Here is an 18,004-nt window from a genome sequence, read left to right as displayed (position 1 = left end):
ACAGAGCTCTGGGCAATGCTCACTTACCAAAAGGCGCAATTTCCTCTGCTTGGTAGCTAAGGAATCTGAAAGGGTGTTAGTTTTTGAGACAGCACCTTGCTGTAGACGCAGCCTCTTGCCACTGTTGTCTGGAAGTCGCAGTCTTCCTGTTTCAGCCTCCTGGGTACTGGAGCCACATGTCTGCAATACTACTCTCAACCTCAGGAGGTTTCCCTAAGTTTCTTATCTCCTTCAGCTTCTACCCCTATGATCTACCAGCAATGTGGAAGCAGGGTTGCCTTTTCAAGCATGACATAGTTTCTGAGAAGGTAGAAGAAAGTTTCAAATTTACCCACATTGCTTTCTCATCCTGTAAGTACTGTGTTGCACCAACAGTTCTGAAAATTATAGAATGGAGAATGAATGGAGAAAACCCAGAGAAGAAAAACAAAAACAAAAAAGGGAAACAAAACAAAAATAATATAAGAGCGAGTTTCACTTTCTCAAACATCCCAAGACCTCAAATGGACTGGGGCAGTGTGGGAGAATCTAGGCTGCAGGATTAAGGGTAGATGATGCTCTGACCCTCTTGTTCTTGAATCCTGCTGGTCATTGGGGGAAGGTTATAGATACACCAGGCAGATGAGGAGCTAACAGAAGCCATCACACTTTCTGCTTCCTCTGAGAAGCAACAGCCTTTAATCCAAATGACCATCTCCACAAGTTCTTAGATAGTGATGGATAAAGTCAACCAGGTTACCAAGTCTGTATTTCCTATGGTACCTGAGTTAGCACAAAAAATGATGGCTCCAGTCAGTTGGGGCTGGAGACTTCTGAGAGATGTTGGCAGCAAATGCCTGTGCAGAAAGGCTGGTGTTTTGCTAAGGCCAACAAACAGGAGCTACCCAAGAACTTCCTCTCGTGGATAACCGGAACAATCAGACCATCTCTATCACAAACCTTGAAACAGGCAACCTAGGTGAGTTGCTGACTCTATCAAAATCCTCATTTATTCCAATTTATCATCACAAAACACTGAACATGACTCTAAACAGTATTTATCCACAAGAAAATACTTTATTTTTCTGTGTACCGAATTTGTGAGCCAAGACTACCTTTGCTCCATAGACCACAATGAAGCTGACATAGGCAGACAGATCTGGCACTGTGCAGGGCAAGGGAGATGACTCTAGCCAGTGCTCTAACATCAGGGTGAATGAGGACTGTCTGAGCAGACTGCGTGATAGAGGCCAGCAACTGAGCAAGGGCAAAGGCACAGAAGAAAACTCATGGAACCATTACATAAGTTGCAGACAGTAACCTGCAATGGGTATGAAAGATCAAGCCAAAGCCTACCATTATTTGCACAGACAGGGCACAAGAATTCCTAAGGGGCTGGATAGACAATGGCATGATGTTTGCTTTCAGAACCCCTGGACTGGGTGCATAGAAAAAGTGGCTGATTCTATCAGAAATGATACCGACTGATGTCCATTCTCTCTTGTCTTTCCTAGTATCACATTCTTGTTCCTAATCACATTCAACCCTGTGCCACACAAGGAAAATACCCTTTCTTATACTGCAGAAACAAGCCTTTAGCAGAATCTAAGCATGGGAAGTGAAAACTCAGTACCATATGAAATGTAGTGTTAATAGTCCAGGCCTTAATAGCAGACCACAGCAAACTGGCTCAGTATTTAACATATAAAAACATCTTCCCTGTACATATGTGCCTATCCAGTATTCCTTAAGGTTATTAAGAATTCTATTTTGAACTGGGAAGCATTTTATTTCCGCAACATGATGACTCTTTCTGCTGGGTGCAACCGCCCTCTGGTGGAAATGGGCAGTGGTTTCCGGGCAGCCACGGCAGCCAAGCTGTGTGGTTCCTTGATGCTTCTAGAATCTTCCTATGGCTTGCTCTTCAGATCCACCAGTAATTCTGTCATCCACTGACACCTCCTTACCAGTACCTTTTTCTTCCGAGAGTGGTTTGGCCACACGAATACTTCTGTACAGAAGATCTGGAGAGGTTAAGAACATCTGAAGGCAGAATGACTAGTCTGAACCATTGTTACACTGACTCCCCCTTTGACCTGTGAGGAGCTGCTGAGCCTGTATGTTTCTTCACGTTTCCTCACGGGCCACCAGGCAGTAGCCTCCCATATGGCTGTAGGCTGTTTAAGGGACATATGGAAGGGGCCATAAAGACCACACAGAGCAGCGACTCCACAAAGATTGGTTTTACAGCATTAAAGCACTATAACAACCAAACAACTGACTGATAGGGTCTGAAAAGCTTTTCGAGGATGAACATCAACTAGCAGAAAATTTTGGTTAGAAACAAAACGAAACTGTTGTCACCAATCACCTGAGCTTGGCTGACTCACATGCAGAGGGCAGTTTTCTTCAGTACAAGTAGGCCACGCTTGCTTCAGACATGTTTTATTTATTAAACATATTTTAAATAATCCTTATCTGTATTTGTTTTGGCTGGATATATGTCTGTGTAGCACACATGTGTGTTACCTACAAAGGCTAGAAGAGGGTGTCAGATCCCCTGGAACTAAAGATACAAGTAGCTGTGAGCTGCCATGTGGGTACTGAGAATTGAACCCAGGTCCTCTGGAACAGCAGCCAATGCTCTTAACATTTGAAATATTTCTTCAGTCCTTCATATCTGTTTTTAATAGAATGGTTAAATATTACAAAGGTGATATGACTGCCATTTTGATTATTTTGTTATATTTAAATCTTTATAAAGTAAATAATAATGGAAAGGAATGATTATCCTCGACTTTAACTGTTCACCACAGTTTGTTCAAAAGGAAAAGTCATCCAGGGAGGCAGGCCTGTGTTTTCTATTTACAACACAATCTTGTTTTGGAGATTTTAAAGGTTATTTTTGAAGAAGGGAATGAATACACTTGATTTTTTGCATCTTCGCTCAGTTACTTAAAACGAAAACATCTTACTAATTTCTTTTTAGTACTTAGGGATTATTGTCTAAATGTGATCTAGTAATTAGTGTAATTTACCTCAGAAGAAAAGTGTGTTGAAATTAGCTCCTCCTGTAAATAAGTTCTGTGAGAATTTTTCTGAACATGCACTTGCTCCAAACAGCAAAGCAAGTGATAACAATAAACAGAATCTTTACATTAAATTAGCAAAGTTAAGAACAATGGTAATGATTTTGTGTGTGTGTGTGTGTGTGTGTGTGTGTGTGTGTGTATGTGTGTGTGTGTGTTCTAACAAATAAAGCTTGCCTGAAGATCAGAGTACAGAGCAAAGCCACTAAAGGTCAGGCAGTGTTGGCACATACCTTTAATCCCAGGACTCAGGAGACAGAGGCAGGAGGATCTCTGTCAGTTCAAGGCCACTCTGGGCTACACAAACTGATCCAGTCTAAAAGAGAAACAGAGCTCATACAAAGGTGATTCTAGCACTTGGGATCACACGCCGCTAGGAGCGTTGCAGTCTGAGCAGCAGTCAGTCTGAGGAGGCGGTCTAAGGACAGGACCCACCCTTTGGTCTGAGCATTGGCACAGGTAAGAACTCTAGTGCCTGCTGCTCTGCTTCTCTGATCCTTCAGCTTTCACCCCCTGGCTTTTATTAAGAACAACTAGAATTTGTGCTACAAACAATGAAAAGTTGAGGCAGTGAGGCACATCCCTAGCCCATCCTTGGAAACAGTAAGGCCTATCCCTGGCCCATCCTCATAGACAGTGAGGCACATTCTGAGCTCATCCTTGAAATGTCAAACTCCCAATGTTCTAGAGAGTCTCCCTAGCTCTGACAGGGTCACTGGGTTCCTCCTGACTTACCAACACAACTCCTCAGGCACTAAGGTACCGAAACTCACCTCTATTCCTTACAGGGCACAGGTTTGCTAGCAATGCAATAGAGGTTTCACAATGAGAAGGACAACATTTATTCATTCAACAAACAGTGAATACTTGATAGGATTACTCTACTGTAAGAACATACAGCATGTAGGTAGCAAACATAAAGTTGCAGGACATCAGGTAATGGTATCTCATAGGTCACTGAATGAGTGACAGTTCAGGGCTTCATTAAATGTGTATCAGGAAGCTAACCACAGTTGATGATATAGAAACAATGAAGCCAGGAATGCCACAATTGTTTTTAGCAGAGCTTTTGGCTGACTGCAGCTGGCAATGTTCTTAGACAGCTGGGGCAGTTCTCAGTAGCGCACTTCAGGCCTGGGGCTGTGATAAGTCACAATGTCATTTTCGAGTCTGACACTTAGGTTTTCAATTACCAACTAAATAAACCAAATAAACAAACCATGACACGCTGATTATAAATCCAAATGTTTCACAGCACGGAATAGCCTTGACTTCTCCATCAGTGACAGGAAGAAGCTTCTGGACAGTAGGTCTAGAGAGGCAACTGATGCAGAGCGCATGTTAGCTCTGGACAGCACTGGTGTCAACATGGCTGCTGCGGCCCACCAGCCACCTGGAGCAGAGCTGCAAATGGCAGGCTGTATGGCAGGCATGCAGGACTACTTCTTCATGTCCAAGATGGCACTTCCGGGTCCACGGCTCTTAGCACTGCAGATGTTACAGTATTGTGCAGGAGCGTTCTGAAAAGAAATCAAATGCACGGGTTAAAAATCTGTCTCCTTTCACACCCAGAAATATGATTATTTCATCAGTCAGAGGCTTGAGGCTTTGAAGCGATCAAGTGTCATCTTTTTCTCGGAAGAAGACTTTTTAGCTCAGACAGGTTGCACTCTACTGTTACCCTGCAACCCAAAGGACACCAGAGAGCTGGGGAGATGGCTCAGCTGGTAAAGAGAAGGAATTAGAGTCTGAGCTCAAGTCCCCGAACCTATGTTAAAACTAAAGCCAAAACCAGATGTGGAGGAATGTTCTTGTAATCCAGGGCTAGCACACACATGTGGCCAGTGGGTCCCTGGGCTCAACGGTCAGTCAGCCTGGATGACTTGGTGAGAAGACCCTGCTGTAAAGAGGACAGCTCCTGAGAAACGGCATCTGAGGTGGTCATCGGGCCTCGGCATGTGTAAACAAACACATGCACCTGTACTTGCACACACAAATGCAAAATAAAAGGGCAGCACAGCAGAACCAGCCTGGTGCAGTTTTGGAGTAACAGCACGATGCCATACAAGGCAGGCTGAGAATAATAGTTTAAAAGTGTTTTCTACCACACAGGCCACAGCCCCATAGTCATCCAGTCATTAGCATGAATTTACTCCAGTGGATATGCTTTTATGGTAACTATGGTATACTGTATACCTCACTCCAGTGGGTATGATTTTATGGTAACTATAGTATACTGCATACTTCACATTTGGAAAATCAGTACAGCTTATGTGATACACACACACAAAGGAAGGTCAACCCCAGAGAAGATTCCAGGACCCTTTTCAGATACCATAATCCACAGATAATTCCTTTTGTTCTGGTTTAGGCTTTTAATCTTTTTTACCTCAACCTGATACAAGTTAGAGTCACCAGAGAAGAGGGAACCTCAGTTGAGAACTGCCTCTATTACAGGGGCCTGTAGGCAAGTCTGTGGGGCATTTTCTTGATTAATAATTGATGTGGGAGGGTCAAGTCCTACAGGCAGTACCACTTCTTCCTAGGCATGTGGTCCTAGATTATATAATAAACCAGGCTGACCAAGCAAGTATCCATGTTCTTCCATGGCCTCTGCTTTAGCTCTTGCCTCTACATTCCTGCCATGGCATTTCTCCATGATGGACTGAAACTTGTAAGCAAATAAACCCTTTCCTGACCAACTAGGGTTTTGTTAGTGTTTTATAAAAATAACAGAAAATTAGAACACCTTTACATACAAAGGCACATAACCTATGCATATCCCCCATATATTTAAAACATCTCCAATTACTTACCATACTGAATACAATGTAATGCTGTATAAATAGTTTACTGTTTTGTTTAGGGAATAAAGACAAGAAAGGAAAAGCCTCTACATTTAGTACAGTGTAGCCTTTCTCCAATACTGCTGAAGAAAGGTTGGATCAAGGGACAAACAGGACCAAATGTCTTGACTACGAGAATTAAGAAAGCCAGACCAGTAAGGAAGATGGATTCTAGCTGTGAACTCTGATGCGATCTGTTTCTTTTTAGCTGACAAGTGTTGGGCTAACAACTTACTAGGCTTGGCACGGGCAGGCACTCCTTGTGGAACATGTGTCGGCAATGGAAGACCACCACACTGAAGGGCTTAGCTGCATCTGCAAGGGGTTCAGGACAGAAAGAGAATTCAGTGCATCAGACAGACTAGAACTGGTTCACCCAGCCTTGAACGGATTTCCCAGCAAGAGGCTGCATTTGAGGAGGCTTCCTTACAAAAGCATCTTGAGGGGTGAGATGCCTTTTGTATGAACTACAGTTTACAGGATGCTTGTTTGGCCTCAGCATCAGTTACCAAATGATCAGTGCAGGACAATTTCACAGCAAAAATTGTGATGCTTATTTGAAAAACTGTAACGCATGTGTCTCTGTGTGCGTCCTGACCACGGCTCCAATGACCCCATACTGAAATCAAGTGTGTAACTTGATAAAGTGTTTCAGTTCACCTTACCTTTGCCAAGACCTCTCACTGAGGCCTGCGGCTGAGCTGGGTCAGAACCCCAGGCTTTCTGCATTTACTACACTTCTGTTTGGTCAGGTCCTCTCATCTGCTTCTGTTGTGTGGCCAGATTAGATTAGTTCTGATAAGACCTAGTGCCCTCCACAGGAGAAGCTGAGGATATAACTTTACAGAGACATCCATGACCCTGTTCCACTGAAATGCCACATAAAGTACCATGGTTTACAGAAGCACTTAAAACCTAGACCTGCTCCCTCGGGAACAGAGCTTGTGTGAAAGGACTTTCCATGTTTCCGTGCTATGGAGTACTTCCTATTGAATATTTCCTAATACCAGGTAACTGAGCAGTGACAGCTCGGTGCTTTTCCATGCTGATCTGCATATTAATTATCCTCACCACTATGCTTTGATTTCTACTTTCAAACTAGGAGCCAGCGTCTTTTCTCATGTCAGAAAGTTCTTTCGATAAAGAACCTTTTCGTATGTATGAAGCTCTACCAAGAAACAGAGACAGAAGCCTCTACCTTTCGGTGAGCCCGCCAAACTTGATGCTGAGTATTGTTTTCACCAAGGTGAAAGCCAAGATGAAGCCACTCATCAACTTCCCCTAAGAATTAAAATATGTGGATGTTTAAGTTTTCACTTTTCTTTTCTTTTGAAGAATCTCAAAGGGCCCTTAATCAGATCCAGGAGCATCACTTTGTTAGAAGTACCAGGTTTCAGGCCCATGCTCCCTGGAAGTCTGAGCCCCGTGGGGCTAACACTGTGGGTTCTTGCAAAGCTCCCAGATGCTGATACACCCTTCTCTGTAGTCAGCAGCATCAGCATTCACAGGAGCAGGGACCCTTCCTCAACTGTAAAGTCATACAATTTTTCAGGCACTCATTAGCCAATTTCAAAATCTCAATTCCACCCATCATGGAACACGTGTTTGGGAAATGATTTCCTCTGCAGGCATCTTACCTGTTGGGAGGATGGGAGAGAGGCACGATTCACAGATATTCTCTTCTGTAAGAAAACACACACACTGCAGGTTAAGCACATTTCTGTTTGCCTGGCCTGTCTGGAAAGCATGACACATGGTTCTGAATGTTCCTTCAGCTTTACCCACCATCGACCAGAACTCCTTTCATTTGGGTTCGGTGCATTTTCTTCAGTAACGACAAGGAGTCAGCAACGAGGATTTTCTTGCAGCCTTCCCGAAGCAGAATCTAGTGTATATGTTTAGAAAGAAAAGACCATTTAGCAATTCAAGTATCAAGAGTGTCTAACCGAGGAATCAGTCAGAGGCACTTCTTGGTTCTCTTGCCTGCCAAACTTTGCCAAGTGAGCTAGGCATTATTTGTTTTTATGACCACATGGCATTAGTAAAATCAAGTACAAATCCCAAAGTCTTAAAAAGACCCTGCACTAAAATCCTACCGTTATTTCACAGGCTTTTGAATTTTGTGTGTGGTTGCTTGCTGGCACTTTGGTTCTTGCATGACTCATGGAGTTCAACCTTCACATCTTTGCACAGGATGGAAAACCTGTCATTCCAAAGCCATCTACTCACTTAATAAACCCATCTGCTCTTTGACAAACGCACTGGGTCCGTCAGGAGCAAGGCATTAGGTGCAGATGAGAAGCGCGCAGAGAAGCCTGTCCTTGTGGGTCACTGTAAGTGCTCTGGTGCCCCTTGGCTTTCTTCACAGTGAGGTCATTGTCAGCTCTAAACCTAGATGTGCGATTTTCTTCCCCAGGTGTAAATTCGCACCACTGGGAATGGGAGTGGGGTAAGCAACCACAGTCCTCCATGGCAACCACATGCAACGGTAAACCACAAGAACATGAGCTCTGGGGGAATCCAGGTAGAGGCTGCCCTGGCTTACATGACAGGACATATTCAGGACCAGAACTGATGACTACAACTCTGCCCCTGTGGCTTCCATGTTTGGGTGTGACAAGCAAAACTACATGATTTTAATATTCTGTATCACTTTGATAGGACTTGTGGAGGGCCTCCCTCCTCCTTTTTCAATGTTTCTATGAAAATGTATCTTACTATATAGGAATCCTCCTGACTCAATCTCCCAAATGTTAGCTTTACAGGTGTGGACCTAGTGCTTAGTCTTAACCTCCCTGTCAGATCATTCTAGAAATGTAACCTTTTAAAGCTTCAAATAAACAGAAATCATATAACATGCAAGAAAAAGAAGAAAAACAACACACCAAGAAAGACATTTACAAAATATTGATGCTAGCAAACTTTCTGAAAATTGACTTGCAATTACATGAGGCTGTTGCCTTCCAATATCAAAACAAAAACTCAGTTTGAGCTCCTCTGGCACAGGTCTCAGGAAGTAGAGACACCCTCCAGGGTACACAGCCTGGACAAGAAAGGCTGGCAGGCACAGCCCACAGGTTGCAAAGAAAACAGCAAAGCCTAAGGGCTGAGAATTCACAGCAGGGACAACCTGCCGCTCACATTTGCTAGGAACATTTCAGCTTCAAGAGTCAAGAATCCACAAGAAGAAAAGCGACAGTGACACTTTCTGCCCAATGTGAGCAAAACCCACAGCTCTAAGCCAGAAAAATATGGAAACATTCAGACTGTCACTGGCATGATGCTAACACGGTAGTTAACAGAAAATGAGTGTTCACGGTCAGAAAATGGTCATTTGGACTCAATCTCTACAATAGTGTCGGGCAACCAAGGCCAGCGAAGGAAAACAGACAGTACACTGCTGTACAAGCGGTCTCTTTTCTGTGCTGGTTCCCTCTGATGTCATTTTCAGAAATGAAAATCAGTTTGAACTGTTGAATAGAAGAAAGAGAGAGGTAAGACAGGTTTGTTCATGTATGGAGCTGACACAGGAATGGACTTCATTAAGGACAGAAAAGGGCATTGCGACTACATGAGCTACGATGGGAAGAATATAAGAAAGGGACAATTCATTATATCACGGACAACGACATGAATGAAGTCTCAGGGGAAGAAAAGCCTTCCCTTTAATGCATAAAGTTGGGGTTGGCAGCAGAGGAGAGTCATGAAAAAAATCCCCAAACAAAGGAAAATATCTGAGTCTTGTTTCCTTTCGGGAGGTGGTGGACGTTCTCCACCACACAATTTAGTCCAGATTGGCCTGCATGAAGGAACATGAAGGAGTCAGGTACCAGGGCAGAACAGGTAAGGAGCTGTAAATTCACAGCACAGTAGGGAGAGCTTCCAGGCAGTGGGATCTGGCATCTTTGAGAGATCATGGTATTAAAGAGACAGGCTATGATCTAACCAAAACAGCTTTACCTGGTTAGACTCCAGCACCTGGAGAACAGGAGACACATGGTTACCAACCCTGCTCACTAACCTTTCTGGTTTTAAGAACTCCATCCAACATAAACCACTGCCCTCTCTCTGCTTCATAACACTAGTTTCTTTCTCAAAAAGAATATTTATTGATAGTTCTCAGATGGAAAAATATTATCTTTTCAGAAGCTCTTTTTCCATATGGAAGGTCCTTCTATTTTTCCCAGATTATCCACACCTAAAGACCAACTTCTTCCCATATCCCTTCAACCACCCTTGTTCCTCTCCACTTCCCCTTCATTATTTATTTTAAAGAAACAAGTTGCAGCTGTATAATCAATGGTCATCCCTATTCTATGGTAAAGTTAGATGAAAACATACTTTTGAAGTTGACAACCAATGTGAGACCTTAGATTTACTCCATATTTTTTTTGATACCTCCAAAGCACATCACCATGGATAATAATTCCAAGTAAAAGCAAAACTGTAGTCTCACAGATATTTCACAAAGCAATAAAGAACCACACATCAGGGAAATAGCTACAGCTCCTTAGAAACAGCTGCTGTGGGGAACGTGCCAGAAAAACTGCCAAGTTTTTGCAGTTTTTATTTGAAAAGGCTCTGAGCACTGGGATTTTGCTGGCTTTGCCTTATTCACTTTGCATGTGCTTGTCCTTAGAAAGCAAATGGCTGCCAGCTAGCTGGTTTCCAAGCCCCAAAAGTTTCCTTATTTCCAGCTTCGTCTTGAGGTCATTGGTGTCATGGGACTTCTACTTGGAACGCTTTGCTCTTGTTGGATTACTGCCAAAGACGACTAAGTGCAGAGAGAAATAAAACGCATAAGATAAATGTGAAGGTCTAGTTTTCAGTTTAAAAAGACTTTAAAATCATGACTGTATTCAACTCATAATAACACAGAGTGTGTGTACACACACACACACACACACACACATATACACTAAATGAATCAAGGAAGTGATGACTGGCTGGCACAGGATACCTGTGTCACTTAAATGTGGTGATAAGATCAAAATGAAATCAAAGAAAAAAGTCCATTTGGTCTCAAAAGCTTATTTCAAAATTTGCAAGTTTAAAAACCATGCCAGGAAAAACACAGAGAGGTTAGATAATACATGAGTGAAAAAGAAATTCATGCCCCCTCCTCAAAAGGCAGCCAAGAAAGAAGTTGACTGTCTTAAATCGACCGTGTCTTCGATTTTAAGTAGCAAATGTAAATGTAGGAAATCTGTTTGTAGAACTGGAATGACTAGGGAGCATCTGGGAAAAGAGGCCTCAGGTGGAAAATGACTCATTACACATCACATGACGACCTGGACAGCTCAGGCCTCTGCTCCCAACAAGGACTCGGTCCCCACACTTCCTGCTTCCTGAGGAACAACAGGCCTACTGTCTTTTCTCCAGAGGGAAGTCAGGAAGTGGTCCTGTCTGGACACATTTTACGGATTACCTGTTAGAACTGATGCAGTCCTAGAGGAAAAGGCATGACATTCCCTCGCAAGGTCTGAGCCTAAAATTAGTTCAGTATCTTGACATGCCAGCAGATCACTGACCCTTGGGAGTCTTAGTCTACTCTGAGCAACAGGGCTAATGCTAATTAGAAGCCTGCTATGAACCTAAAATGTCTGTTGATAAGACTGGCAAAAACAAAGTGACTAGTGACCAAAGCGCTGATTTCCACTTCCCCAACTGCACGGACATCTTGTGAACACGCTCAACTCCACTACCTTCCAGCTGAAGGGAGCTGTTGTCAGGAAGTATGAAATGGTAACATCAGAAGAGCTGTTAAGTTTCCTCACAGCTCCTTCCCTCCCTCTCTCCATCTCTTCCTCCCTCCCTCCCTCCCTCCTTCCCATTTCAAATAACAGCTGACTCCACATTTCAGGAGTCAGGGCCCACATCACTACACTGTAAGCCTCCTCTCTGACCTCAGTGCACTGACTACTTATAAAGGGCACTGAGAAGGTGTATGGCAGCACAGTGACAAATCCTTCTGGACCTTTATGTCTGAAGGGTTTCATTACACTAGGGTCACTGCTTACCTCATACATAGGATTCCTGGAAAATCATTGGCCTGGAATACTTCCCCTAAATTTGGAAGACTTATGGGAGATTGTACTTTTTATTATAAATGAGAACATGAAATATAGTTCTATGAAACAAAAAATGAAGACCGATATAATGAAATAAAAGCATGTCTGTGAAAATCTTCCGGGAACTGCCAATGGCTCCAAAGGGACCTGGGATATTTTTATGAAGATCCCAATAGGTTGTTTAGGCAAAGAAGATAAGCAAATGGCCACTGATAAAAATGAGCAGCTCTTCCTATGTAGATGGAAAAGAAAAGAAAGAGGGAGAGAAATAGAGATCTAAAGTCTTCTTCAATGAGTCAGAAACACTCGTGGGAACTGCAGCTTTTCTCGGCATCTCCACTGGGCCTGTGCTCTCCACTGGGCCAGTCCTAGTGTGATAGATTCTGTGGTCTGTCCTCAACTCCCCATTCCTTCCTATGAGTAGCTGTTCTATCTAGGTGCTGATGGATAACAATGGCTCACTGGATGCACTGGCAAAAAACTTCTGGGTCTCCTTAACTCACTACCCAACTGCACATTTACAGGGTATAAGGAAAGCTCTCTATGCATTTATAATTAAGAGGGGAAGGCACTGATTCAGGGGATCCTTTTTATGTTAAATGTTCATTTTACATCTTATGCTTTGTATTTTTCAACTGGCTTAGAACCATGCAAATTTGTTCATAGAAAGTAGATGAATCACCGGTGAGTCTGCAGACTTCACGAGAAGAACACAGGGAGGGTGTGCCAGGGACCTCTGCTGGCATCACAGGACTGGTAACAGAAGCATCTCAATTTCCCACCTAATTCTACTCTGACCACTTTAACCCACCCTCTTTGAACACCTCCACTACAGCTACAGAAATGTTACAGTACAGTATCACACTCCAGAGCGACAACCATTGTCCCTCCTGGTCTGCCACTCCCACACATTTCTCACTGATTGTTGGTGCCATCCCCCTGAGTTTGGCAGGCAGTCCTCTACCTTACACCCTTCACAGTGACTGGTGACAGAACCCATATGCATCATGATGTTCTTCCTACAACCTGGACAACACATACTGTTTCCAGGAATGCAAGTTCATCTACTATGACAAAAACACTTCCAAGTGATTGTAGGGAGAATGGTCTGCATTTTAAAAGTAAATGTATTTTAAACAGTTTTGAGTCCTAAGGAGGCTATCTGGATTCTGAAACAGACTCATTGTTCAGTCTTGTAAAGAGAAAAGACAGGATGCTTAGTAACTAGCATGTTACATGTCAGTCAGACAAAGGCTCATTAGATCCCGGGTTTAAGCATGTTTCATGCAATGGAGTCCTTCAATGGTTGAAAGGAAAATTATTTGAGTGTTTAAATTTATATCTTATTCTCCAAAACTGCACACAATATTTATTTCCTCTACAAACATTTTTGACCTGTTAAATATTCTTTGTAAGTATTATCACGTCCTCTTCAATGCTATGCTGTATTACCAACTAAGTGAAAATATACTTCCTTAAGAGAAAATTTGGAGGTGACTGAGGAATCAAATGGCTTTCCTAAGCTGAGATGTTTTCAGTGTCTCTATTTGAACAGGTTTCCAAACAGTGAATTGAAGTCTGACAGACATCTAAGTGGCTTAGAAATACTTATTTAGAAAAGGATGAATGTGCTCACTCCCATGCTCCTTTGTCAAAGGATACTTACCTGCAAGTTATAATCTTGCAGAATTTTAACCAAGGAATCTCTCAAATTGGGAATCTCCATTCCTTCCTTAATACGGTGGATTAGTAGAATTGGATCCACGTGTGTGCCAATGTTGTTTAGTAAGCCAGTAATAAATGCTGCAAAACACCATGCAAAAATAACACATGAGCCACTTGGGAGGCAGAGGCAGGCAGATCTCTGAGTTCAAGGTTAGCCTGGTTGAGAAAGCAGTATTTTGGACATCCAGGACTGCTACTCAGAGAAACTCTATCTAGAAAAACAAACAAACAAAAACAACAACAACAAAAAACACCCACCCAAACAAACAAAAACCACATGAGCAATATTAGGATGTGCTGTATTTGTTCACAATTCAACTTCAGATCAAAAGTAACAACCTATTTCCTTCAAGAAAAGTGTTTAAAATGTGAATTTCTAAACTCTCAAGAACTCCTCCTCCTTACACTGAAATTACACTCTGAAGGACTAATTTCACCCTAAGGCTTGCAGAGTCGGAGGTTCTGACCTTTCTACACAGGAGGGGTAAGAATCCCCAGAACTTTCACAGCTGGATTCATTGTGGATGCTCTCCCATCAAAACATTATTACATTTGTCTATCTACTTAATCTATTTTACTCTCATTGATTTATATTGAGAGAGAAAGAGAGAGAGAGAGAGAGAGGGAGAGATTGCATTCCACTGTGTGCACGTGTGTGGAGGTTGGAGGACAACCTAAGGGAGCAATGTCTTTCCACCATGTGGGACACCTAGGGATCAAACTTCTAAACCAACCCACCTGGCCCTAATTTTAGCCCAGTGTACCCTGAAATAATTCTTTCTCACATAACAGGCTATAATAATACTAACAAGAGGCTTTACAGTCAAATGTCCTCTCTGCTTACGTGGTTTGTCAATGGAATACAGAATCAGGTCTTCCCAGAGTTCGCCATCATCTTGCTCCTTGGCAAACTCGATTGCTTTATCAACATCATGTAATTCCTCCATAATCATCTTGAGGGCACTTCGACTGTTTCCCATTCGGCCTAGATGGGGTGAGGAAGTGTGGAATACTTTATTCATTTAAAAAAGAAACAGCATATTTCTTAATTGGTTTACAAAGTTCCAAAGAAGATTAAAGCTGACTTTCTTATATAACACAAAAATTTCCTATTCTGACAGTCAAATAAATACTTTCTATTTATTGAGTGCTCATGCTGTTGTGTGGAGTGTTCACTGGATGTTGTTATGTGAATGACATCATTTACTCTCACTATGACTGTAGGCAGGATGCTTTACCTAAGTCTCTAATTTTTTAATTTTTATTTAATTTTATTATTTAACTTTATGTGTAGGAGTGTCTTGGCTGCATGTATGTACATGTACCATGTACACATCTAGTGTTCATGGACATCAGAAGAGGGCACTGTATCCCCTAGAACCAGAGTGGCAAAACTATCATGTGTCATGTAATAGCTAGGAATTGAACCTGGACCCTCTGGAAGAATAGTTTTAACTGCTGAGTCATCTCTCCAGCTTAAAACACTGAATATTTTGAAACATTTTTTTTCCTTTATTTTGAGGCAGCCTTATTATGTAGCTCTAGCTAGGCTAAAATTCATTATGTAGATCAGGTTGACCTTGAACTCAGAGATCTGCTTGCCTCTGCCTCTTGAATGCTAGTGTTAAAGTGATGTGCCATCATGTCTGGGTTAATATTACTTATTACTTTTTTTTTTAATAGAAGAGGAAATACAGTATTTGTAACTTGGCAAGATCATGTAGCCACTGAATTATACAGCTGGAGTTCAAGCTGGGTCAGCTGCATTCTGCCTTCCTTCTCACAGGCCTGTAATTTCTTTTGGAAATTCTGATACAGTTAAGACTTTAAAAAACTTGGAAATCATTGTGCCTCTTCTGCTCACTAACCAGTGGGCGCTTCCTAATTTTCACAAGCTGCTACTAGAGCTCACGTGGAAGGTCTTATGCAGTAGAGGCCCGACTGTTGGGCTGAGGCTTTTTACATTTACCCTTGTCCCTAATTCCATGCAGGGACCAGAAAGGGTCATGAATTAAGTTATCTAATGCTCCTAAGTCATAGGATGAATTCAAACAGATACTTCCTGTTGGATCACAGTCGGAAGAAGTAAATGAACAGATAAGCTATTTGAAGTTGTGAGGAAAAGCCTCAAACTGTGCTCATGCAGAAAATATAGCCTCAAATGTTTCTCCTAGGGAAAGCAGATCTCACGATTGGGCAGTTCTACGGCTGATGCTGAACATCCATGAGCTTGCTACTCCACACAGATTAGGAGACTTGGGTTAACAAAGGCCGAAGGAGCCAATGACAGTGAGTGGTGTATGGAAGAAGGCTGTGGTGTGAGAAACATGGCAGTTGGGCAGGGAGATGATACCTGAGAGATGCTCACATTTAGTCTATGCTTTGAGTCTCCAGTATCTGCACAGCGCTCATGCACTCTGGAAGACAGACAAGTCTAGTTTCCTGGTATATGGTATACATCGCACCCCCACTCTGCCATGTCTGGAGGTGGGCAGCAGAGGAAAAGGGAGCCCTGAGAGTTACAGTATATTATGAAGCTTTCCTCTTGCTCTAAAGCACCATATTCTAATTATTAAGATTTGAATTTTGAAATGTGAATTTTGAAAACATGAATTACTTCCTATCAGTGTGTGGTGATATAAGCCAACTATAAACTAAAGGAGGAAAAAACCTCCAAAAGCCAAAAAACCAAATCTGTCAGCTCATCTACAATTTTAATGTACTGTGCAATATGATACATTTTTGCTTGCTTTGTTGCTTTTTTTATCACACATTTACTATGTTCCTTAGATGCACGGCTCTGGTAAGTCTTCCTATGCTACTGGGCTTCAGACTCTCCTTTTCCATGTGTTACAATTTTATACGCCTGAATGTCTGTCACTTTGTTCTCAAATCTGTGTCCATTTTTACACACATTATGACAAATCTTCCCTTGCCCCTACTTCCACGTTTATGGGACTAAAATGAACAAATCTACTTACTCAGGAGGTAAACTGTCTCTTCTACAAAGTTTCTTTGTTGGCAGATCTCAAGAGCCTTCAATTAAAGCAAGGAGAAATGTTACTATGGACTACCAAGCTGGAGAATAACATTAAGAGAGCCACTTAAAGATACTTATAAACTTGGAAGAACTTTTCATTGTTTTCCTTAAAAAAATAGAACAAAAGAAAACACATCTCTGTGGCTCTTTGTTTCCATTCACCTTTCAGATGAACTGAGAGCACACGAAGACACATAGTGTTTCATCAGCAGAAGGAGAGAGCAAAGTTGGAATGTGTTTTCCTATTAAGCTTTCTCTCTTTAGATGCTTGACTTTATACCATTGCTTCTAATCTCATCTATAGTCACTGGTATATGTGTCCTCTCATAGTGTAAAGATGCACTGTATACTGACAAATCACATAGTCACTCTAAATCAAATAGCATATATCTACTTTGTTCTATCTGCTAGATGCTGAAGGATCAGCTTGAACCAAAAGAGCAAAGGTGAGGATAACAGTAACATGAAAGGACAACACTTAAGGAGACAAAGGAGCCAAGAAACGAGCAGAAGAAGAGACATCAAGTCTACCCCAGACTCTTGGGCACAAAAAGGATGACAAGAAATGACCACATGTCTTTCCATGGCTGGCACAGTGCAGAGGGAGGACTGTGTGCATGGAGTAACAACACTGAATTCAAGCCACACTCCAGTGACAAGCTCCACAGAGAGATGCATCTGGATCAGGTACCATTCACTAGGGAAACCACATCCCACAGACCATCCTCCTGCTGTACCCACACAGTGACCTGCAGCTTGTCCAGCCATCCTAGTATGGCATTATCCTCCCTGACCACCTCTGCAATGTCCCCTCTCTGCAACTTTCTCCTCACTCCTAACTCCCTATTCTATAAAGGACTGGAGACAAATATTGCCACAACTTCACACTGGACAAGATTCTAATTATTACTTCATTTTCATCCTGCATGTGGTTTCCTAATTCTTTATCACTAGGATAACTAACTGCTCAGTATGTTAGCCATTCAATTTCACTCTGCACGGACCATGTGCTTGTTAAGCCCTATGCTTAGCATGATGCTGGGTTCACAGTAGGTCTGTAATGAGTATTTTTTCAATTGAGGAGACAATAAAGGTTTCAGAACGAGTTAACTGGGTTGCATATTTAAAGTAGTTATTTAGAAACTACCAGTCAGGCAGGCGTTTTGAAAATAAGAATCAAAGCCATAGAAAGAACAGCTTGAGTTAATCATTTCTTTCTATTCTGTGATCTATCTTAAGAAACAACAGCAGGAG

General features: G+C 42.2%; 1 protein-coding gene across 2 annotated transcripts in view; it reads right to left on the bottom strand.

Annotated features, from left to right (window-relative positions):
* Nucleotides 1-3,886: 3,886 nt before the first annotated feature.
* Vps41 (VPS41 subunit of HOPS complex) overlaps nt 3,887-18,004 on the bottom strand; it is a 152,308-nt gene continuing 138,190 nt past the window's right edge. For both annotated transcript variants that reach the window (XM_048460771.3, XM_048460772.3), the window contains 7 exons: nt 16,692-16,746; nt 14,555-14,695; nt 13,652-13,788; nt 7,700-7,799; nt 7,552-7,596; nt 6,150-6,229; nt 3,887-4,588 (listed from right to left, as the gene is read on the bottom strand). In XM_048460771.3, the coding sequence (XP_048316728.1) occupies nt 4,508-4,588; nt 6,150-6,229; nt 7,552-7,596; nt 7,700-7,799; nt 13,652-13,788; nt 14,555-14,695; nt 16,692-16,746 (639 nt within the window). In that variant the 3' untranslated portion in view covers nt 3,887-4,507. The remainder of the gene's footprint in view (nt 4,589-6,149; nt 6,230-7,551; nt 7,597-7,699; nt 7,800-13,651; nt 13,789-14,554; nt 14,696-16,691; nt 16,747-18,004) is intronic.

Source organism: Myodes glareolus, chromosome 14, assembly GCF_982192425.1.
Source record: "Myodes glareolus chromosome 14, mMyoGla1.1, whole genome shotgun sequence".
NCBI lineage: Eukaryota > Metazoa > Chordata > Mammalia > Rodentia > Cricetidae > Myodes > Myodes glareolus.
Note: the sequence above shows the minus strand (reverse complement) of the source record. Positions and strands in the feature narration are given on the sequence as shown.